General features: G+C 26.8%; 1 protein-coding gene across 1 annotated transcript in view; it reads left to right on the top strand.

Annotated features, from left to right (window-relative positions):
* The window catches only part of LOC117167226 (protein argonaute-2-like), a 63,049-nt gene extending 37,827 nt beyond the window's left edge, over positions 1 to 25,222 (top strand). Inside the window, exons 9-17 of the mRNA XM_033352045.1 lie at positions 3,215 to 3,334; positions 7,822 to 8,098; positions 9,902 to 10,066; positions 10,147 to 10,309; positions 10,387 to 10,477; positions 13,720 to 13,883; positions 13,970 to 14,237; positions 18,655 to 18,839; positions 24,801 to 25,222. Of these exons, the coding sequence (XP_033207936.1) occupies positions 3,215 to 3,334; positions 7,822 to 8,098; positions 9,902 to 10,066; positions 10,147 to 10,309; positions 10,387 to 10,477; positions 13,720 to 13,883; positions 13,970 to 14,237; positions 18,655 to 18,839; positions 24,801 to 24,894 (1,527 nt within the window). The 3' untranslated portion in view covers positions 24,895 to 25,222. The remainder of the gene's footprint in view (positions 1 to 3,214; positions 3,335 to 7,821; positions 8,099 to 9,901; positions 10,067 to 10,146; positions 10,310 to 10,386; positions 10,478 to 13,719; positions 13,884 to 13,969; positions 14,238 to 18,654; positions 18,840 to 24,800) is intronic.
* The last annotated feature ends 580 nt before the right edge of the window (positions 25,223 to 25,802 follow it).

Genomic DNA, 25,802 nt, shown 5'->3' with positions numbered 1-25,802 from the left:
TCTGATTAACAATTTTTCTGGAATATTTTTAAGACATCTAAACCTTCTAAACCAATGTCTTCAAACAAGTTTCGAAATTGTCTTAATATTTTTTAAAGACAAAAAAATTTGCCTAAAAATAGTTCGGTCTCTTTTATACAAATTTTCTGAAATACTTTGAAATCTTTTAGAATATTAGCCTAAAGATGGTTTTTCAAAATAAAAAATTAATAAACATTTATCTGGGAATCTACAGACAATTTTTTCATTCTCTTGAAACATTTCGTAATTTTAATTCAGCTTCTTTTTTCAAAATCTTCCACAATGCTCATTTTAAAAAACCTGAAATTTTTCAAAAGTTTCAAATTAACTATAAATTTTATCACTACTTTTTAATATTTATAAATCATAATAGATTTTTTTGATTTTTCCTAATTCTGATTTAATTTTCTTCTAGAATTTTGTTTTTCAAAACAAAGAAATCAATTGAAATTTAACCAGGAATTTTGAGATAATTTTATTGTTCTCTTAAAAGCTTTAAAAACTGTTAAAAAGCTTCTAATTTTTTGTTCAAAATCTTCAAAAATGTACATTTCGTTGAAATTGTTAAAAATCTTTCAGATTCTTTAACGACATATTTGAAATCTTCAAAACTTACAAATAAACCTTTTAAATAAAATCTGAATAATTTAGAATTTTCTCAAAATCTTATCGTCCATGTGGTAGAAAAATAAAAAAATAAAAAATAGAAAATTATAAAATTTAAAAAAGTTACTATCAAATCATTAAATTTGACAATGTTTCGCTCTTAAAAAGATTTATTCTATTAAATTACAGTAATCCAAAACTGTATACATTATATTTCCAGTAAATTATTATTTAAAAAACATAATTGAATAATTTTAACTGAAAATGAATATCTATTGATCCTTTTTTTCTGTAGATTCGATTAGAATAATTATGATCAATAATTCAAAGTTTAAATGTCTTGATGGACGAGAATAAATCAATGTAAAATGGTTAAAATCGCAAGTTGCAAATTATTTTAAAAACTTAGTTCCACAATCCGAAATTTTCCAAGCTTAAAATTTTATTATTTTAAACAAAAGTCATATTTGTTTTTGGTCCAATGATTTTTCTTTTAAAATATCACTTTTAGGTGAAGCATACGAACATAACCTAAAGTTGTTAAAAAATTGTAATTACCCTTTATAATATAATTTTTTACATTCTCATCATTTATGATTGAGAAAGTATTAGAATTGTCGGAAATTTGACATTACACTTTTTCAACGGATCTCCACGTTTCGAGGCCCCCTGAATCCGAAAATCAGGTTTTCACGATGGCGTCTGTCTGTCTGTCCGTCCGGCCGTCCGTCCGTAAACACGATAACTCTCGAAAAAAAAAACGAATCAAATTCATCTTTGGCACACTTTTTTGGTCCCAAAAGAAAGGACGAGTTCGTGAACCAGCCATTTTGGATAAAAATTAAAAAAGTGAGCGCATTTTGAAAATTTTTGAGACCACTTTTTTCTGAATTTGAAAATTCTATGTACGGATATTTATAGTATTACAAAGAACAAACAATTCATCCTAATGACTTTTTTCGATAAAAAGAAAATTCTGAGAGTTATAGCGTTTTCAAAATTTTTTTAATCAACCGAAAATCAAAATTTGAAGCCGAAAAACGCACGATATGAAAAAAAGTCAAGAGAAGAAAAACATTTATTTTTGAAAGCTCTAAAAGACTATCATAACAATTTTTTGGATTTTCTTCAAAAATCGAAAATTCAAATTTTGATTTCACAAAAAATAATGGAAAATAAAAAATTCCATTTTGTGGACAAACTATGTAGGATACGAAAAAATATGAATTAACAAAAATAGTTATCCCAAAAAAGATCTACAGTTTCGTTAAGAATCACCTCATGATAGGACGCTTACTTTTTGTTTTATTTGTGAAAAATAACGTTGAAAAAAAATATGTGGAAAAACGACGAAAGTTACGAGAAAAAAATCCAACAAAACCTGTTTACAAATTTCTGTCGGAAATCGAGCGTGCAGCGCGAGTGTCACGATGAGAATGTGTACCTCAAAGCCTACAGAGCTTTGAGAAACTTAATCTTTGACTACACTTAGTTAAGTAGACGATTCAGAATATGAAGACGCATATAAATACAGCCATCTAAAAGAGATCATTTTGATAAAGTTTTTTTCAAGCATTCCAAATGCAAAGAATAAATATCCGAGCGCGAGGTGTAATTATGTTCGAGCGCGAAGTGCGAGATTCAACCGTCGCGCGCCTTAGGCACGCTCAAACTTGCGAGCGAAGCGAGCCGCGCGCATAGCGCGCGATGAGAATTTGCCCGCGAGGCACATTCTCATCATGATTTTTATTTTGAATTTCCATTTTTTGCCTAAAACGCTAGCGTAACATAAAATTGTTTAAAAATTATGAACCTTTAACACCTAATTATTTTTCTTTAAAAATATCTAAGTCTTGGAAAAAAGATAACAAACCCGAAAAACGTAAATTGTTGAAACTTTATGGTTTTATATTAAAACAATTTTTTTAATACTCATTTCCAGCGAAAATCACTAACATAAAAAATGTGTAATATTTTCAATAATTTGTCAGATCATTTGAAAGCTTTTTATTTTATCGCGCAAGATTATTAAAAGGTACAAAAATGTTTCTCAACTTTCGCATAACGTTTATGAAAATAGATCGTTTTTAGATTTAATTTAAAAAACACCAAATTGAGGATATAAAACAATCTCCAAGTAAGGAAAAGCTAATCAGGTTTTCAACGATTGCGAGATTTTCTAGACATATCGTTGCATCACTTATTGTGGATTGGAACCTTTCAAAATTCTACCATTTTAATTTTTTTAATTTATTGGTTGAATATCTTAAAGTTAAAAAACGTCACAAGTCGAAGTATAATTTTCCATGGAAGCCTTAATTCGGTAGCAACCCGGGTATAGGAAATTGAATTATTTTTGTGCAAATATAATTTGTAAATACATATGATTTTATGCTAGAAACAAGAAAATTTAAGTTACTACATTTTATTTATAGTACATAAATATAAGTTTACTATATTTACAAAATTTCATACCATTATTTTGCTACAATTTTGTCAAATCTATTCCACTATTGTTTTATTTTTTATCTCTGAAGTGAGTCCGAGTCCTGAAATTAAAATTTTTTGTTTTGTTTATTACTTTCAGCTCTGTACTATTCTCAGCGGACAAGCGACAAATAAGAAAATGAACGAACTCCAAACTTCGAATATGATCCGGCAGGCTGCGACACCAGCAGATGCTCGAAGGCAAAAGATTTTGGACACGGTATGTATTATTTTTGAAAATCTACAAACCTCCGGTTTTTTTATTTTTGTTTAATGTGATTTTTTTCAACTTTTTAAAGAAAAATGCGAGTATAAATTGATTTTTTTTCATTCTCACCAAATTGCTGCTTTCGATTTGAATACAATTTTTGTTTTTTAAAGAAAGTAACTACAAGATGATGTGGACATTTTATAAGTACAAAATGAAGTCCAACTGAAGAATTCATTTTTTTCAACAATTAAATTTGTTTGATTTTTTAAAAAATAATTTTCAATGTCTGGATACTAGCCCTAATTTTTAATCGACATAAAATGTTGATAGTTAAAAATTAAATAATAAATAAAAAATTTGAAGAATTAAAATATAAGCATATTTTAATTACACATTGCACAACAGTGAAAAATATTAAATTGTTTAGTTTCCTCTTTAATTCGTTTAAATTGTTTATTTTCAAAAGAAAAATCTTAGTTAATTAATTAATTAATTAATTAATTAATCCTTCAAACTTGAGAAATTACAAATTCGCAACACCTAAAAAAGATTTAAATCTTCCGATGTGAAATTTCTCAATGAAAGCCTCAATGGCTAAACGACTGTAAATTAATAACTTCCAAAAGTAAATATTTTCATATTAAAGCTTCTTCTAAATTGGACAATTAAAATTTTATAATGTTTGAAATTAAACACTTTATAGTTTTAAGGTTTAAAATGTTGAAAAGTTAATAATTACAAAATTTAACGCGCACATTTTTCTAGTTTCCAATATAAATTATTCAATGTTCAACATTTGCTGACTGAAAGCCTTAATTCGCAATGAATTCTAAATTGAAAACTTGGAGGATTTGATACTTTTGATTTGAAAATATTCGAAATATGCAATTTAAATTAAACACGTTCTAGAGTGTAAATAAATAATGGAAGTCAAATAATTTATTATAAAATTGGCATTTATGAGTGTTGAAAACAGAAAAAAATCGGATATTTAATTACCAGGCGGTCTCGAGAACCTTAACATTAATAATGTTGTTCTTTTATAATTTATACATTACAAATTTTAGTTGGAAATTTTAATAATTCAAAATTGTACACATTCAAAAAGACCGCTTTAATAGGTAAACGAATTTTTATTGAAACTATTTGAAATTTAATAATTTGGAACTGAAAATCTAATAGTCGGACAATTTTGTTTAAAAAACATTTCAAAGTGAAAGCATTTAAATTTCTACCATTTTTTAGTTGAAAGCTTCAAAGCGTTGAAAAGTGAATATCTAATTCCTAATTGTAGTATTCAAATATTTAGTGTTACCTTAATACGCCCAAGTGTGCAAAATATAAAATTGGAAGCGTTTCAGAACGAATAGTTATGCAACGAAAGTAAAAAAATTGATTATTTTATAGTTTTAATTAATAAAAATTTTAGAATTTTATAAGGTAATCTCAGGATGTCCAGCGACCTTGAAAACCTTGAAAACTTGAAATTCTCCTAGAATTTTTTGTTTTAACCTTGAAAACCTGGAAACTCCTTAAATTTGTCACGAAAACTTTGAAGAAATCTTTCTGGTGAAAAGTTTTTTGTTTATCAATATATAATTAATCTTTTACTCATACAGAATAAATAACGAGATTTCTTCGCATTTTTTGTAGACTTTTCGAATTATTTTACAGATTGCAACAAACAGACTTCAACATTGTGGATCATTTTCGAAGCTTTTAATATTGTCTCCGCTAATATAGAATGTTAAAGTATTTCATAAATATTTCAAATATTTCATAAGAATTTAATTAAGATTTCAAAATAATACAAGAATTCCAAATATTTCAAAAATCGTACAGTACACTAGATTAAAAAAAAAGTTGCAGTACGCCAGATTTCAAAGATTTCAAAAACCAAGATTCAAGAAATATTTCAAAAGATTTGACAGTGATTTCAAAGATTTCACAAAAATTTCTCAAAGATCTCGATTTACATTGGTTAGAAATATTGTAATATTTTCAGATGAATAAAAAAGATTTCAGAAAGATTTTATCAAAATGTCAAAAGATTTTTTAAAAATTTACAAATATTTCAAATATTTTATGAAAATTTAAAAAAGTCCAAAAGATTTCAAAGAAATTTCAAGATTTTATAAAGACTTAAGAGCATGTGATACTTCGTCGTGTGGTCAATCGGGTACAGTTCCCTCGGCTTTTTTCCCACAAAAATGAAAATTTTTAAAAACTGAATTCGGAGATGTTATAAAATATCATACAAACGTCCCCGGACTCTTTTTTGAGGGATAATAACAAAATAATTATTGTGATAAATAAAAATTGTATGCATTATTTTGAGGTTACGTCGTTTTTTATCTCTGCCTTTCCGAGAATTCGGAAATTATTTATGAAATAAACTTTTTAAATTGTCTGCAAAAAAAATTAGTTCCGGGAGATTAGTTACTATGTTTATTTGTAAGTCCAAAGTTTTCGGCCAAAAATATTGTGTAGTTTGGAAGTAAAGCTCGGGAGAATTGCAACACACATAACCTCGAAATATACACACGTTGTTAGCAAAGTCGAAAAGTTTTTTGAATCGGGGGAACCTAAAACTAATGAAATCGACCATTTTCTAAGTATCACATGCCCTTAAAGTACTTCAAGAGATTTCAAAGTTTTCAATGCTCTTAAGAATTTCAAAGACGAATTATGTCCGCCAAAAATTAAGAATTTGCTTATTTATGTTTCTACTTTCTTTTAAAATTATTGGCCAATTAAAAATAAAATGGCTCATTTTTTAAATCTATAACAAACGGTTACTTCATTATTTGATGTAAAAAAAGGAGACCAGGAAAAACTTGACTTCTTGATTTGGAAAATCTTGAAAAGACCTTAAATTTCGTTCCTGAGAATCGCTGGACAACCTGTAAACTGCAATAGTTTAATAATTTTGGATTGAAACTTCAAAGTTGGAAAATTTCACGTTGAAAATCACTCAACTTAGAATGTTTTCAAATTAGAATTATGTAAGCGTGGACCGAATAGAAGTGTAGAGTAATTTTTCGTCTGAAATCTTATAAATTTTTATTTTATAAAGAATGCCCGATCACTTTAAATGCCTTTAACTTTAAAACAATTCAAAAGACTTTAAAGTCTTCAAAATGAATTCAAGAGAATTCAAAAGACTTCAGGTTTTAAAATAATTAAAAGTAATTCAACTTGAATTTAAGATAATTTAAATAGTTCAGTTTTTAAGTCTTCAATTGAAAAGTGTTAATTTTTAAGTCCCTTTTCTGTTAACCCTCAAACGGTACGCTCCCTTCTGGCCCCTACTCAAGGTACACTGGTGCAAATCTGGCTTTTGCATTTTCAACGTCAAATATAAAAAAGAAGATTGAGACTAAAAAAACGTTAAACACATGTTTTTGTGTGAAATTTCCTGCAGACTCTAATGGTTCTATAGAAATTTGGATAATCATTAATTTCCCCCATGATAATTTGTTAGAAATAAAGTGGTATTTTTGAAAAATCACTTTTTTGGAAAAAATTCGCCATTTCTTCGCATTTTATTCAAATTAATTAAACTTTGCGAGATTTTGCAGTTAAAGGAACACACAAACATAAAAAAAATATAGTTTATGCCGAGAATGTAAATCTAGTATTTTTCCCAGTAGGTCAAAGTTGGGGTAATTTCAAATGCATTATTTACAGTTATGAAGGAAGGGAAATTCAAGTAATGCAACAATTATATGAAAATCTTTTTATTCATAATTTCTCTCGAATTTTTTCAAACAGAAATGCTTGCTATTCGCGACATTTTTGGCATTCGATGTACATTGATGAACGATGGTCGTCGCACGTCCTTCGCATACAAATTGGGCATTTCATTCCCATGCAGCTGATGAAAAAAATTACATTTTTGCAAAATTTAATGGAAATTATCATGAAAAAATCGATAAATAACAAATAAATGCACACAAACATACTTATATTCAACAAAGGAACGAAACTCCTTTGCTTGAGAAGAATATTTATAAATTCCAGCTCGCAACACTTTACCACGCGTGAAAGGTACACAGGTGCTGATTCGCACCAATTCGATTTTCTCGTCCTTCCACCTCGGAGAGATCAACGAAACTGGAACTAAACGGACTTGGCCCTTAAATCTTGGGTTTGCGGCATATTTCTCGTGGTGGGCATAATCGCGTACAGCTGTCTATGATCAAATGCTACCAACTTTTCAAAAACTACGGTGCGAATTTGCACCAGTATACCGTTTGAGGGTTAAAATTAAAAAGTTTCAAATTTAAATGTGCAACTTACTGGCTTAGAATTTCAAATTGAAGAGTACGTCGGAAGGCTTCTGATTTTTTATTTTATCATTTTGAATGCTTCATTTTAAGACGGTATCTAATTTGGAATTTCTTTCGAATTATTTAAAGTAGAAGTTTTTGTTTTATACTTCTACATTATTGACCTTTTTTAAGTTAAAATTTTTGAATCGTAAATGTGTGCAGTTCAATGCAGTTCGACACAATCATAGCCCGTGCATGAAGGAATTTGGACTCTCAATCGGAGGAGAGTTCGAGAAAGTGAACGCTCGAGTTCTGAATGCGCCAACGTTGACCTACAACGAACAAGACAGAGATGTCCGAGTCATGAAGGGAGTTTGGAGAGCTTCGAGATTCAACGTAGGCAAAGATTTGCCCGATGAGAGCTGGACAATTTTGAATCTGGACAACAGAACTCGAGAAGATGCTCTTCGAAATTTAGAACAATTGTTGAGAGGAGGAGGTTCGATTTTGTTTCTTTCTTTCTTAACATCTCACCAAGGTCTCTACCCTACCCGGAAAAATTGGAATTATCAGGAATTTTTTTGTAGATCGTGATGAATTTTTTTCAATTGCAACATTAAATTGAATAAAAATGATTCTTCATTTGAGGAAGTAGCTTTATATAAACTGTATTGAACTATTTTTACGAAAATGCTTTTTTTTTTTGAAATTAAGTTTTTAACTGAAAATTCAAGTCCCTGGTTGAAGTTTCATGTCATGTCGAACTATCAAGTATTAAATTTTTCTTTCCAAATTCATATTTTTTGAATGAGGTTTTAATTACTTGTTTGAGAGTTAATCTTTTTTTTTAAATTAATTTCTTGTTAAAGATTCATAATTTTAATTGAAAATTTATGTCCTTGGTTGAGAAATGAGTTAGTTTGTTAAAAACTCATTTTTTTTTGGGTGAAAATTCATTTTTGTACTGAAAATTTACCAATTCAGTTGCAACTTTAACTATTTTGTTGAAAACTTGTTTGTTTGTTTTTTGAAAATTATTATTTTTTTATTATCAAGGTAAATTCAAGGTTGAAAAATGATTCTTTTTAGTCAAGAATTTTGACTTTTTGGTCGAAATTAATCTTCTTGTTAGAAATTTAAGTACTCTAGTTGAAGACTGATGATTTCATTTGAAAATTCATGTTTTTGGTTTCAAATTTAACTATTTAAGTTGAACACTCATAATTTTAGTTGAAAATTCAACACTTTGTTTCAAAATGTAACTATTTTTTTTAATTAGTTTTGTTTTTCTTGCAAATTAGTTCTTTTTACCGAAAAATGAAACTATTCCACTTGAAAATTACATCCTTTTAATTAAAAATTTATCTTTTTGGTTTAACATACATTTTTAAGTGAAAATTAAGCTATTCAATTGTTGGTTGGCAATTTATCTTTTCTTTTTAATTGAAAATTCACGTATTTTCTTGAATTCTTTGGTAAAAATTAAACTTCTTGGTTGAAAAGTTCTCTTTTTGGTTAAAAAATCAACTATGCCAGGTAAAGATTGATAATTTCAGTTGAAAATTCATTTTTTTCAAATTTAAAATTCAACTTCCATTTTTAGTTGCAACTTCATACTTTTTAGTTTCAAATTGAACTATTTGGTTGAAAATCAAAGCATTCCAGTTGAATATTCATAATTTTTAGTTGAAAATTCATATTCTTTTTTTTAAATAAAACTACTTGGTTAAAAGTTCCATTGCATTTGTTTTGAAAATAAATGTGCTTTTTTGGTAGAAAATTAATAATTTTTTCAACTAAAAATTTACCTATTTCATTTTTGGTTGAAAATTAATCTTTTTTTAGTTCAAAATTCAGTTATTTGTTTGAAAAATCATATTTTTTAGTTGAAAATTCAATTGTTTGATTGAGAATTAATGTTTTTTTTAAATGGTCTTTTTGGTAGAAAATTAATCTTCTTTCGTGTGCTTTAGAGACAAATTCAAGAAATGGTTAATTATGTTCTGAGTATTATTCAGTTATTTAATTAACCGATCGTGCTAAAATATTAAAGAATAACTTGTAAGATTCATTGAATTCCTAGGAGCTATAAAAATATATTTATAATAAACTCGCGAAAATGTATTCATATTCCGAGTGGATTGTTTTAAACTCTGCGAAATATTTGAATAACTCTATGCTATGAGAAATTATACCTGGAAAAAACTTGATTTACCTGGAAAAAACCTTGAATTATCAGGGAATTTTTTCCCAGGATTTAGTCAGTATTATTAAACGTGTTATTCTATTTGAAAAAATACAGCCTCCAGTCTTGGAATGAACATCGGAAGAGCTGTGACGCCTTACGCACAAATGCAGCCTCCAACCAGAAATCTTCAGGAGATTATCAAGTTTTTCAATGAAGCAAAAGCTAGAAAGCTGCGCCTTGTCTTTGTCGTTGTTCCCGATAGGCCGCCCAATGTTTACAGTAAATTTTATGACCTATTTAAAAAAATAATAATAAAGTTCTAAGTGATTTAAAGAATCACGTTATCTTATTTCTCTCAGGTAAAGTCAAGCAAGTGGCTGAATTAAATGTTGGAGTTTTGACCCAGTGTCTCAAGTCCTTCACAGTTCAGAGAAAATTGAATCCAGCAACTGTTGGAAATATTCTCTTGAAAGTGAACGCGAAATTGGATGGAGTAAATCATACCTTACACAAAACATCGAAGTTAGTATCATTGTAACAACTTTTAACATTTCTTATTCAATAATTATTCAAATAAATGCCGTCTTGATTTTGTCCAGGCCAAGATGCTTATTCGAACCGTGTATGATAGTTGGTGCAGATGTGACTCATCCGGCTCCAGATGCAATGGGAATTCCTTCCATTGCCGCGGTAAATATTTCGATAATTTAGAATTATTCTTTAAAAAATTTATTTCAGAAATTTCCATGAATTTAGAAAGATTTTACAATTTCTGAGATTTTCGAAAAGATTTCAAAATCTTTACAAAGGTTTCTATGATTTCGAAAAGATTTCTATAAATTTCAAAAGATTGCATAAAGATTTCAAATATTTTCATAGACTTAAAATATTTTACAATTTCTAATATTATGAAAAGAAATACGTTAACAGATTTCTCAAATTTGAAGAGATTTCACAAAGATTAAAAATATTTTTTTAGATTTCAAGCATTTAAAAATTTTTTACTGATTTTAAAGATTTTACTATTTCTAAGATTTCGAAAAATTTCAAAGATTTCCATATATATTAAAGATTTTACAGATTTTTAAGATTTTTAATTATTCCAGAAACATTTCCAACATTTCTATAGATTACGAAGATTTTTAAATTTCGAAAAAATGTCAAAGATTTCAAAAGGTTTCCATATATATTACAGATTTCTAAAGTTATAAAAGATTCCACAAAGATTAAACATATTTCCATAGATTGAAAAGATTTAACAACTTCTAAGATTTCAAACAGATTTCGAAGGTTTCAGTGATTTCGAAAAGATTCCAAAGATTTCCGATAAATTAGAATATTTTACAATTTCTAAGATTTAAAAATGTTCCAAAAGTTTCAATGATTTCGAAAACACTTCAAAGATTTCATTAAGGTTTAACAGATTTCTGAGATTTTAAAACATTTCAAAAAGATGAAAAATATTTCCATTGATTTAAAAGATTTGGCTATTTTATAAGAGTTTCAAAAGATTTCATAGCTTTCACAGGGATTTCAAAGCTTTCACAGACTCCAGTGGTTTGGAAACAATTTCAAGGATTTAAATGTATCAAGTGATTTCACAAAGATTTAGAAGATTTCCATATATTTTAAAGATTTTGCCATTTCTAAGATTTCAGAGAAAAAATCAATGATTTCACAAAGATTGCAAAGATTTCAAAAAATTCCACAGGCATTAAAATAATTTTACAATTTATACAGATTTGACATATTTATAAAGTTTCAAAAGATTCTGTAAAGATTTCTAAGATTTCAAGGATTTTAATGATTTCGATAAGGTTTCGAAAGATTCCATAAGAATAAAAAATATTTCCATAGATTTAAAATATTTTGCAATTTCTAAGATTTTCAAAAAGATTTCAATAATTTCGAGAAGATTTCTAAAATTTTTAAATATTCCACAAAGATTCAAAAGATTTCTCAATTAAAAATATGCTACCATTTGTAATATTTAAAAAAAGATTTCAAAGCTATCAGAAAGTCTTTAATTATTTCGAAAATATTTCAAAAGTTTCAGAAAGGTTTCTATGATTTCGAAAAGATTTCCAGATAGATAACAAAAGATTCAAAATATTTGCATAGATTTAAAACTTTTACAATTTCTGAGATTTTGAAAAGATTTCAATTATTCAAAAAAAATCAGTGCTTTCACAATGGTTTCAATTACTTCGGAAAGATTTCACAATAATTTTACAGATTTCTAAAATTTGAAGAGATTCCACAAAAATGAAAAGTATTTTTTCAAATTTCAAAGATTTCGAAAATTTGTATAGATTAAAAAGATTTAACATTCTCCTAGATTTCGAAAATCTTGAAAGATGTCACAAAGATTCAAAAGTATTTTATAGATTATAAAGACTTTACAGTTTCTAAGATTTCGAAACAAATTTCCAAGATTTCCATATATATTAAAGATTGTATCGATTTTTAAGGTTTTAAAAGATTCTAGTAACATTTCAAAAATTTCTATAGATTGCTAAGATTTTTAAATTTCTAATATTTCGAACAAATTTCATAGATTTTAAAAGGTTTTCCAAATTTTTTCAAGAATTCGAAAAGATTTCAAAATGCCATAGATGTAAAAAGCTTTACAATTTGTAATATTTACAAATGTTTCGAAGGTTTCAATGATTTTAAAAAGATTAAAAAGTTCTTAAAATATTTCAAAGGCTCCATAAAGGTTTCGATCATTTCAAAAATATTCCAAAGCTTTCATAAAGATTTTACAGATTTATAAGATTTTAAAACAATCCGAAAATTTTGTAAATATTTTCATAGATTTAAAAGATTTTGCCATTTCTAAGACTTTAAAAAGGTTTCAAATGATCACAAAAGTTCCAGTAATTTTGAAAAAATTGCAAAAGATTTCAAAAAATTCAAAGGTATCAAATGATTTCAAAAAAAAATCAGAAACTTCTTACAATTTCTTAGATTTCTCAAATATCTAAAAAAATGCCATTTCTAAGAGTTTAAAAAGATTTTAAAGCTTTCACAAAGATTCCAGTGATTTTGAAAAAATTTCAAAATATTTCACAAAGATTTCAAGTATTTCAAAGGTATCAAAATATTTCACAAAGATTTCAGAAACTTCTCACCATTTCCGAGATTTCTCCAAGATTTCAAAGATTTAAAAAAAATGCTCTAGATCTAAAAGGTTTTTTAATTCTTAAGATTTCGAAAAGATTTCAAAGATTTCGTACAGATTTTACACAAGACAGATTACTAAGATTTTAAAACGTTCCACAAAGATTTCAAATGCGCATAAGATTAAAAAGATTGATCAGTTTCTAAGCTTTCAAAAAGGTTTCAATTATTTCGAAAATATTTAAAATAATTAAAAGAAATTTATTTAGGCTTTAATAGATTTCATAGATTTCTAAGATTCTACAACATTTTACACAGATTAAAAATATTTCCATAAATTAAAAAGATTTCGCCATTACTAAGAGTCTAAAAAAATTTCAAAGCTTTCACAAAGCTAATGATTTCGAAAAGATTTTTAAAAATGCCCTAGATTTAAAAGCTTTTGCAATTTTTAATATTTCAAAAGTTTGAATGACTGCGAAAAAAGTTCCACAGATGTCAAAGGTTTCACAAAAGTTTTAATTATTTCGAAAATATTTTAAAGATTTCACAAAAATATCTATAGGCCTAATAGTTTTGACAGATTTCTAAGTTTTTTTTTTAATTCCACAAAGATTTAGAAAAATTCCATAGATTTCAAATATTTTACAATTTCTAAAATTTCAAAGGTTTCAATGTTTTCTAAAAAATTTCTAAGCTTTATAATGATTTCACAATAGCTTTCACACGAGATTTCGAGCGTGATCATTCCGTCGACAAATTCGGAAGTAAAAAATTAGTTTTCATATTAAATCGTGAACATTTTCAAGGTGGCAGCAAGTCACGATCCAAAGGCCTTCAAGTATCACATCGAAATTAGATTGCAGCCTCCAAGGGCTGAGATCATTCAGCATTTGGAAGAGATAATGATTATCCAGCTGAAAACTTTCTATCAGAAAACTTCACATAAACCAAGGCGAATTATCTTCTACAGGTTACCGATTTAGTTCGACCGATTTTGAGAGAGAGGATCAGAATCAGAATATGATAATTAATTTTTTTGTCTCTTTTTTTCTGTAGGGATGGAGTCAGTGAGGGCCAATTTCCTCAGGTAATGCACCATGAACTGACGGCCATCAGGAATGCCTGCAGGAAAGTGGAGCCAGGTTATGAGCCTCCGATTTCGTTCTTTGTTGTCCAAAAGAGACATCATATTCGCCTTTTCCCCGCCGACGCGAGGAATAGCGACGACAGGAACGGAAACGTCCAGGCGGGAACGATTGTTGATACGGAAATCACCCATCCATCGCATATTGACTTCTACCTTGTGTCACACGCCAGCATTCAGGTACAATCAATCTGAATAATTTTAAAACCATTTGAGATACTTTCAGGCCATTAGATCGTCCATTAGTGGGATACGAATTTTGGGTTATATCCTTAACCCTTCGAGTACACACTGGGTCATATTGACCCTGTCGCCGACTTTTACCGACTACAGTTTCTGTAGCGTGCCGAGTCATCAGTCGTCGTTGAGAAGCAATTGAAATCGAAGCAGGGTCAGGGTGACCCATACGTGTACTAACATCGAATTTATTCAAATTTGGATATTTCGTTTTCATCAAGTATAAAAATTTGTTAGTAAAAAGAGTGCCAAAATTGTTTTTAAATTTTGTGCAAGTATACCTCTTAATTTTGGTTAGTTAAGAGGTTTAGTAGTTATGAAGTTATAGACAACCAAAAAGTGAAGAGGGTTCTTTTGACCCAGTGTGTAGGAAATGTTTGAGAAAATAGGTGTGTACTCGAAGGGTTAAGTGGGGCACAAAATAAGCCAATACTGGGACCAGGAAAATCCAATGGGGGTTATCAAAATAGAATGGTACAAATAACTTACAATTATAGAATAATTTAAAAAGCAAGAATGGATTTTTATAAATCATAAGGAATTTATTTTTCTTTATTTTTAAATAAAATTAATATCAACATGTTAACATTTGGCTTAACAAAATAACAAGATATAATTTATTAAATTAAATTCATTCATATTAAAAATATTGTTTATAAGCACCACGCTTGCCGTTTAATTGATTATTTAATATAAAAAAGTTGTTCAAAGTAGTTTATTGAAACTTCTAATTCTAACCTCAAATTTTGCTAACTCCTTAGGTAAGTAATTTAACAGTAACTCATAAATTTAATTTTTAATCAAATTATTAAGTATGCATTAACATTTAATATTGTATGTTAATATTAAATATGATAAATATTATCGATTTACATGCAAATTTAATTGTTTATTTTTAAGTTTTTATATGGAATTCACCTTAATTAAAATTAGTACATAAATGGAAAAAAAGTAGTCAACAATTTCATTGACTGAAAAATCTTTTTGATTAATATTTAAACTATTTTGTTGAAAATTCGTCTTTTTGATTCGAAAATTTATTTTCTTAATTATAAATTTCAATTTTTTAGCAAAAATGCAACTGTTTGGTTGAAATATTTTTTCTTTTTTTAATGAAAAATCCTATTTTGTTGACAAATCATCTGTTTTGGTTACAAGTCGAACAGTTTGGGTGAAAATTCGATTGGTTTTTAAATGAGTTAAATTTCTTTCAATGAATTTAATTGTTTTTAATTTATAATTAAAACATTTTTCGGTTGAAATATCAACGATTATATTTTTTTATTAGAATTCATCTTTTTGATAGAAAATAAGACTTTTTTATTTAAAAATTCAACAATTTGTTAGACAATTAAACTATCAGGTTAACCAAAAAAGGTAAATTCTAATTAAAAAATATAATAGTTGATATTTCAACCGAAAAATATTTTCATTACAAATTGAAAGCAGTTGAACTCATTATATACAAAAAACGAATTTTGAATAAAACTGTTAAAACTCAAACCTCAAATTAAACAGATTAATTTTCCATCAAAGGTGCATTTTTGCTAACGAAATATAAAATTCTTAATTAAAAAGATTCATTTTAAAACCAAAAAGACAAATTTTCAACAAAATAGTTCAAATATTGATTAAAAAAAAAGATTTTACAGTAAAAAAACTACAACTAAACTGTTAAATTTTCAATTTAAAAAGACGAGTTTTCTTCGAAGCAGTTATATTTATGATTCGAAAATGTACATTTTCAACCGAAAAGTTAGTTAAAAGTAAAAAAAGTTAAATCAAAGTTAAAAATAAACTTCCAATTCTAACCTCAAGTTTTTCCAATTGCTTATTTTTAATTAAATTAATTTAAAAATTAAATTTTTCAACAAATTAGTAAGTATGCATAAAAATGTAATATTATAGATTAATGTGAAACTTTAATAACATTATTATTATCAAGTTACTTTTTAAGATAAATTAAGTAAATTAACTTTTATGTTGAAAATTTATATTTTCGAGTTGAAAATATATAACTGTTTTGAAGAAAACTCATCTTCTTTACTTAAAAATTCAACAGTTTGTTAAAAAAAATTTTCTTTCTGTACTGAAAAATCTGGCTTGATTAACGTTTGAACTATTTTATTGAAAATTCGTCTTTTGTATTGGAAAATGTATCTTTTAAATGATAAATTTCATCTTTCCTGATCGAAAATGCCACTTTGGTTGAAAAGTATAATGTTTATCTTGCGGCTGCAATAGTTTGATTGAAAATTTGTTTTTTTTTTTTAATTAATTTGACTGCATTTAATTTCTAATAAAAATTTTTTTGTTCATATCAACTATTTCATTTTTTTATTAGAATTCACCTTTTTTGTTTAACTTAATTCTTGAATTTTAAAATAAAAAATACTATTTTTCTACCAAAAAAGATGAATTCTTATAAAAAAATATAATAGTTGATATTTCAACCAAAAAGGTTTTAATTATAAATTAAGAATAATTGAATTCATTAAATAAGCAAAAAGTCACCCAAAAATTTCGACTTGAAACCAAAAAAGATCAAATTTTTACCAAAAGAAATGATTATTTAACCAAATAAGATTTTTTATTAAAAAAGGCATTTATGAGTTACTATTAAATTACTCACCTACACTACCGTTCAAAAGTTTAAGTCCACCTCTTTTGTGATTCTGGACCGGGAAATGACCGAAAATTTTCTGAGACCGGAAAAAATCGGGAAATAACAGTGAATTTATTTCTTGACCGGGAATTTTACAAATTTTAAGAAGAAAAATTGCACAAGTTTGATTTCAACAGTTTTGTACATAATTAAAGCATAAAAAACTAAACAATAATTGATTTAACAAAACGATTCTAAATCCGTTCAAAATTTGAGAATTTCCATATTGTAATAAAACACGAATTTTCAACTAAAATTATGATTCTTCGGATAAAAATAATAATAAAGTAGACATTTCAACAAAAAAGATTTTAATTTAAACTAAAAAACAAAGTTAACCAACGAAAACGAATTTTTATCACAATCCTTAAATACTCAACTAAAGAAAATTAATTTTCAACCAAGGAGTTACATTTTTGACCAGAAAATTGATTTTCTGTCAAAAAAGGCGAATTTTCAACAAAATACATCAATTTCCAATCAAATATTTAAATTTTCTAAATATCTAAAATTTCTAATTTTGAAAAATAGTTGACGTTTCAGTTTAAAAAAAAAGTATCTAAATAAAACACGAATTTTCAACTAAAATTCTAAATCTTCTGCAAATAAAAATAAAATAAAGCAGATATTTCAACAAAAAAGATTTTAATTTAAACTAAGAAACAAATTTTTCCAACGAAAACGAATTTTTAACACAATACTTAAATATTCAACTAAAACAGATTGATTTTCAACCAAACAGTTGAATTTTTAACAAAAAAAGACGAATTTTCAACAAAATACATCAATTTCCAACCAAACAGTTAAATTTTCTAAATTTCTAAAATTTATCAATTTTAAAAATAGTTGTACTTTCAGTTGAAAAAAATTGCAACTAAATAAAACACAAATTTTCAAATAAAATTATGAATCGTCAGCAAAAGAATATGAGTGAAGCAGATATTTAACAAAAAAATTTGAATTTAAACTAAGAAACAGATTAAACCAACGAAAACGAATTTTTAGCACAATTCCTAAATTCTTCACTAAAACAGATTAATTTTCAACCAAGCACTTGATTTTTTGAACAAAAAATTGATTTTCTGCCAAAAAATACGAATTTTCAACCAAATACATCAATTTCCAACCAAACAGTTAAACTTGATAAATTTCTCATTTTGAAAAATAGTTGAACTTTCAGTTTTAAAAAATGTAACCAAGTAAAACACGAATTTTTAACTAAAATTATGAATCTTCAATCGAAAAAATGAACTATTAACTCTCAAGAGGTACACTCCAACCCAGCATGCGTAAACGGTACACTGGTGCGAATTGGTTTGTTTAAAATTTTAATATTAATTATTTAATATATTGAATATATGATAAGCAGCTAGTATATATCACACATATTTAAGATATATATTTAATATATGTAGGGATAATCCATTGCAGCTGTGTTTGCGTAAGTGTCAACAAAATGAAAAAACTTCGAGTGCGAATTCGCACCAGTGTACCGTTTGTGGGTTAAGAAAGTATTTGAACTTCCAACCAAAGAGTTGATTTTTTAATATAAAAAGATGAATTTTTCACGAAAAATGTAATAGTAGATATTTCAACAAAAAAGATTTTGATTTAAATTAACAAAGATCTGTACTTTCAGAAAATATCTCTGAGTATAGACATTACGATAATTATTTATTTCTTCTTCAATTTTAGGGAACGGCTAGACCTACTAAGTACAGATGTCTTTGGGACGATAACAAGATGAGCGAGGACGAAATTGAACAACTCACTTATTATCTGTGCCACATGTTTTCAAGATGCACTCGATCTGTCAGCTATCCGACTCCGACATATTATGCTCATCTTGCAGCTTTCAGGGCAAGAGCCCTGACGCAAGAGTAAGTATTGTCAAATTTTAAGAGGTTGATCACTACATTTTTTATTTTATACCCACTGTTGTAGTTGAGGCCAAAAAGATTAAAATTCAATAAAATATTGGAATTTTCAAGAGAAAAAGCCAATTTTGTTAGAAAACAATTGAATTTTCGTAAAAAAAAGTTTATTTTCAACCAAAAAAGATAAAGATAGCACGAAAGATGAATTTTCAAGATAAAAAGTCGAATACTTTATAAAAAATGGACTTTTATATTTAAATTTTGAACGAAAAAGGTCATTTTCAATCATTAAAGATAAATTGATGAAGATAAAAGGATTTTTAACGGAATTAATTAAATTTCAGGACAAAAATTTGAACTTTCAACAAACAAGAATAATTTTCCACCCAAAAGGACGACTTTTTAAGAAATTATATGAATTTTCTACCAAATGGTTACTTTCACAACAAACAATATTCATTTTATGCTCAAAAGAAAAATTTCCAACTTATCCAATATACAGGATAAAGTTTTAACCAAACATGAAATACTTAAATTTTCAGATAAAAAAGAAAGTTTTAACAACAAAAAAATGCAGTTGCAACATAGTTGTTAAATTTTCAACCAAAAATATGAATTTTTTACCAAGAAGATTAATGTTCTATCAAAAAGACGAATTTTGAACAAAATACATGTATTTTCAGTCAAATTATTTAATTTTAGAGCCAGAAAACGAATTATCTAGAAATGAGTTGAATTTTTGACCCAAAAATATTATTTTTCAACAAAAAAGTTTAATTTTCTACCAGATTCTTTAATTATAAATCAAATTTCTAAATGTTCAACCCAAAAAGATTAATTTTCCACAAAACAGTAAAATCTTTAACAGTAAGTTCTTTTGAAAACAAATAGTTGAATTTCCAACCAAAAAAGGATCAATTTTCCACGAAGAAAATTACATTTTTACCACGAAAAAACGAATTTTTGTTATAACATAATTTTCAACCAAAAAGTTAAACTTTCAATAAAAAAAAAATAACTTTTTAACCAAATAGTTAAATTTTCAACTAGAGAAGATAAGTTTTTGAGCAAAAATGGAATAGTTTAATTTTTAGTTTAAAAAATTATTTTCAACTTAACATGAAAATAGTTTTTATAAAAAAATAGTTACATGTTTAACCAAAGAGATGATCCTTTTACTAAAAAAATTAGTTTTTAAAAAAGTTGTTGAATTTTTATTTTCAAAAATGACTTTAACAATATTGGGAATGGTGGTCTACCATTTCAACACCTTTAAAGATGTGTTTTAATTTGTGCATAAAAGCGTTTTTACGATTTTTTTGTGAAGTATGAAACAATAATTCAGTACTAGAAACAAATCTTTATAAAAAACAAATAGTTTGAGATCGAATTTCTATCGTGTACAGTAAAGAAATATATTTAAATCAGATTTTGAAATAGTAGATAGGAAAAATATTTCTGTTAAAAAATGTTTTGTTTTTTTCACTGTAAAACATGTAAATTTCATCTAAAAGCCTTTGTATTCGATAAAGGCTTATTTTTATTATCAAATAAATACTTTAAACTCCGCAAAAAAATCGTTAAAAAACTTTTATCAACAAATTAAAATGCATCTTTAAAATCATACCTATGCTTTTTAGTTCAGATTTTTGTCACCAGGTGAAGTATCGTAGTTTATAGTTGCATTTTCTTGTATACTGTAAAAAAAAATCTATTGATTTTTACATCTCTGGTGGATGTAAATAAAAGAACCCTCGTGTATCAGAGTAACTTCACGAATCTGTTGTGATATTCTAATTCGGCCGATAATTTTACATGCGAAAATGTAAAATTCATTATGTGAAAGAATAAAATAAAATGAAATTAATCAGGGCGACAGGTTTCGAATACTCGAAAGCTCAAACTTCGTACAATTTCATGGAGATTCAAGAAACACAAGCCAGACACGTTACCACTTACCTAAAACACATAAGATAATATGGGTACTTTTTTATGTTTAAATATTCCGTAAAAAAATGAAATATACGTTTTAAATAACCGCATTTTTTCCGTTACAATAGCAGAAAATGTAAAAGGCAAAATAGGAATAGCTCGGATTCGGCCTACTTTGTGTGAAAGCTGTCAAAAAAGTTAACCAAAGCTGTCAATTTCCTCACATCAAAAATAAAAATTCACCAAAATTGAAGGATGAAGGAATGGATAAACAACGAACACGAGAGACGCTTTCGTATTCATATATTATTTGATTAATTGTTCTAAATTTTAAATTAATTATAAATCAAAAATTTTACAGTTTCCGCCAGGGTAAAATTAAAGATCTTTGATAAAATTAAAAATTTCGATGTAATTTTCAATCACAGGAATGTGATTTCTCCGGCGCATGGTATTTTTACACGCTGCGACTGAATTTTCCCTTATGAATGTGAAGCTCGTACGAGGGAATGTGTAATTTTATTTTTATCGAGTGTGTAATATTACACTGCTGTTCGAGGGTCCTTTTATTTACATCGCTAGAGGATGTAATTTCACATACTTTTGTGAAATCACACAGTGGAGTGTGTGATATTTACAATGATACAATATTTAATTTTCCGAAACTTTGTAATTTTACACAAATCTTTTTTTACAGTGTAATAATTAAATTGTTAAATTTTTAAACAAGTAAGATGAAATGCGAACCAAAAATATGATAGTAGCTTTTCAATAAATAAAAAAACTGTTACCGAATAATATAGTGGAATTTTCTTATATTCCTTTTTTAACGTCCAACATTAAAATTTTACTATGAACTTCTTGAAAATTAAAAAAGCTAAGAATCCAATAAATTCTTGCTCTTTTTCTAAGAATTTCGTGGTTAATTAAATATCATTAGATGCAAAAGTAGATACAGTAAATTAATTTTTTTTTGTTAAAAAATAACTTTTTTGTTGAAAATTTATATTTTAGAGATAAAAATTCAACTGCTTTGTATGAAATTATTTATGTTGACTGAAAAATTTCAGAAGTTTAGTAGAAAGTCCATTTATTTGATAGAGAATGCAACTCTTGTAAAAAATCGTTTTTTGTTGTTGTTGAAAATTAATTTTTTGTAATGCAAATTTAACGAATGGATTTTTTTAAATTGATATTTTTTAGTTTAAAAATGGATGTAATTTTTTGAAAATTCTTCTTTTGTGGTAGCAAACCCTCTTAGTTGAAAATTCAACTATTGGGTTAAAAATTGATTTATTTTGTTAAAAATTCGTCTTTTATGGTAGAAAATCATTCTTCTTGGTTACAATTCAATTCTTTGATTCAAAGTGGATATATTTAACTCTTGAGAATTTGTTTTTTTAATAGAAAATTATTATTCTTGATTGAAAACTCATCGTTTCGATTGAAAATTTAACTATTTCGTTGAAACTCTTTCTTGTGGAAAAGTAATCTTTTTGGCTTGAAAATTCAACCTTTTTCATGAATTTGTTGTTGTTATTGAAAAATCTGTTTTGGTTGAAAATTCGTCTTTTTATTTGAAAGTTCATCTTTTTGGTTAAAAATCCAACTATTTGATTGAAAATAAATCTGTTTTGGTTGAGTATTCAACTATTTTGGCTATAAATTCATATTTTAGGGATGAAAATTCAAGTGCTTTGTAGAAAAATTCTTATGTTGACTGGCAAATTTTAGCAGTTTAGTAGAAAGTTCATTCATTTGGTAGAAAATGCAACTGTTTTGTAAAAAAATTCGTTTTTTTTGTTGTTGGTGAAAATTAATTGTTTGTAATAAAAAATTATCTAATGCATTTTTTTTTAATTGGTATTTTTTAATTAAAAGATTCAAGTATTTGGTTGAAAATATATTTTTTTGAGAATTCGTCTTTTTAACAGAAAATTTATATTCTTGTTTGAAAATTCATCGTTTCGATTCAAAATTCAACTATTTAGTTCAAACTCTAACTCTAAAAATATTTTGGATGAAACTTTTTTTTAGTTATTGAATAATCTTTCTTGGTCGAAGTTTCTTTTATTTTTTTTTTATTTTAAAGTTCATCTTTTAGTAGTGATTTAATCTTTTTTGTCCAAAATCCAACTGTTCGGTGGAAAATAAATCTGTTTTGGTTGAGAATTTAACTATTTTGTTGAAAATTTATATTTTTTTATTCAATTCAACTATTTTTGATCTAAAATAAAAAAATGTCCTTGGTTTAAATAAAAATTATTGCACTGTTTGCTGAGAATTCATATTTTTTGGTCAAAAATTCAGTTACTATGTTGAAAGTTAAACTACTTTGTTAATTCATAAGAAACAGTAAAATTTTCTCAAATTTTGCCTCCCCTTGTTGCAACGAACAGCTTTTTAAATTATGTAGTTTTATGTTTCATATATTAAATTAGTTTCCCCTATATAAACAAAGTAAACTATTTTTTTAAATTTTATTAATCGGTATTCATTAGGGTGGCTTAAAAGGCTTTTATTTTTTAGAGGGCAACAATCCCCCCAATTTCATTCCGAATCTGAAAAAAGAAATTCCATAATTTTTTATTTTTTTATTTCTCGATTTTAACAGGTGCCGGTTTTGACTTGAAGTTTCCCATGTAAAATGCATGGGTAAAAATCACTTTTTTGAGTCTTTGGAATAATTTTTTAGGGTCTTTTTTTACTTAAAATTATTAATATTGGTCTAATGGAATATTTATTATCATTGGTTAATTAATTCTTCATTATTTAAACAAATGGAATTTGTTTAAATATTTTTTCGAACATTTATTTTTTGCCTTAAAATTATTACTGTTAGTCTAGTGGAATATTTGATAACATTGGTTCATTAATTCTTAATTGTTTAAACAAATGGAATTGGTTTAAATCATTTTTTTAAATTCGTTTTCCCTAAAAATGATTACTATTGGTCTAGTGGAATATTTATTAACATTAGGTCATTTTTTAATTATTTAAACAAAAGGAATTTGTTTAAATAATTTATTTTCGATTTTTTTAAAATACAGATTATTACTGTTGGTCTAGTGGAATATTTATCAGTAATATTTAAATAATCATTTTTATTCAAAAATTAAAAAAAAAAAATTAATCGAACAATGTTGATAAATATTCCACTGAAGAAATATTGATAATTTTTATTAAAACAATTATTTACAGAAATTCCATTTGTTTAAACAATTAAAAATTAATGAACTAATGTTAATAAATATTCCACTAGATCAACAGTAATAATTTTAGGGCAAAAAACGAAATTTCGAAAAAAATTGTTTAAATAATAAAACATTAATTAAACAGTGTTAATAAGTATTCTACTAGACTAATAGTAATAATTTTTAGAGGGAAAACGATTTTTCGAGAAAAAAAATATTCAAAAAAATTCCATTTGTTTAAATAATTGAAAATTAATTAAACAATGATAATAAATATATCCACTAGACCAATATTAATAATTTTATGTAAAAAAAAACGAGAATACAGTGTTCAAAAGGTCGGTTTCAAGAAAGATTGAAATTTTTGGTTTTAAGGGTAGTTTTCAGGTACTCGTGGGCGTGTGTTAGGGGTGTCGATAGATGAAATTCTTCGTTAGATAATTCTCTACAGGCCTCCATACTTTCCCGTCACATTTTTTCAAACCCTAAAAATTATTCTAAAAACTCAAAAAAGTGATTTTTCCCCATGCATTTTACATGGGAAACTTCAAATCAAAACCGGCACTTGTTAAAGTAAAAAAAATAAAAATAAATAAATAAAAAGTTTGGGAATTTCTTTTTTCGCATTCGGAATAAAATGGGGATGGGATCGTTGCCCTCTAGCATGCAAAAAAATTTGCCATGCATTTTTTAACCACCCTAGTATTCATAGATCATGAAAGGTCATCAAAGTAGATTTGAAAATTTACCTGATTATAAACGTCCCTCTACGAGGAATGAATTGACCAATATAATTGAATAAAAGTGAAAAAAGGATTCACCCATTGCCTTTTTTCAGTGTTAATATCGACGTCAATAACTTGGAAAATGAACAGAAGAGGAAGTTGACAATCAAGGAGGATTTCTTGAATAATCCAATGTTCTTCGTCTAGAATTTGTGAAGGAGTAAAATAAATATATTTATATCAGCATCGGAATAATCCACTGCTTCAATTTTCATATTTTATGCTTGTTTGGAAAATTACATTCACCATTATTACATGTCAAGAGTAGAGAGAAGAATGTGATCTAAACTTAGTAAGTAGTTATATCGACTGATAAAGTTTAAACACTACTTCTCTATTTTGTATTACGTTATAATTTTTACGCATTATGCTGCGCATATGTATAATCTATCTTTCACCAGTTTTCTTAAATATTGCGTAATTAATTTTCTTTTGTTTTTTGAGATTTGTATTTAATATAATATTTTTAAATGTACTTGCTTTTACTTATTATTCTTTTACCGGCAACCTCACCGACATTTTTTCGCAACAATTCACGTCCACAAAAATTGGGATATTGAATTGAAAATTTGAGAAATTATTTTAAATATCTTAGTAGACGTTTCTGTGAGTCTAAATCCCATCATAAAGAAGAGGTTGCGATATAATCTCGAAGTCTGAAGCCACATTATCTCTTCACCTATTGGTTGGATTTAAACCTGCCGCCTATTCTTTAGAATCGAGAACAGAATGGAGGTCAACGGAATCTATTATGAAGGCAATGCTTGCGCACCGAAATGCGATATAGAATCATTTTCAGGTTAAGAACAGAGCTGCGTATTATGAAACCAAGCAGGCATATTTCCACCGAAGTGCCCTTTAGCCCTGATGTGATCCGTTTAGCGGCGTTAAATGCTAGGGATACAAGTCGAGCCTGGAGTTTGAATTATAAAATTTTGACTTGCATTTCATTCAAAGCTACGAGGGTAGTTCAATAAGTCCTTAGAATGACCAACAGATGGCGCGCGAATCGCTCCAAATCATCTGTTTTCAGTCAGCACCACTCCCGACTAGAT

The sequence above is a fragment of the Belonocnema kinseyi genome, chromosome 1, assembly GCF_010883055.1.
Source record: "Belonocnema kinseyi isolate 2016_QV_RU_SX_M_011 chromosome 1, B_treatae_v1, whole genome shotgun sequence".
NCBI lineage: Eukaryota > Metazoa > Arthropoda > Insecta > Hymenoptera > Cynipidae > Belonocnema > Belonocnema kinseyi.
This window is presented reverse-complemented; position numbering and strand designations above follow the sequence as displayed.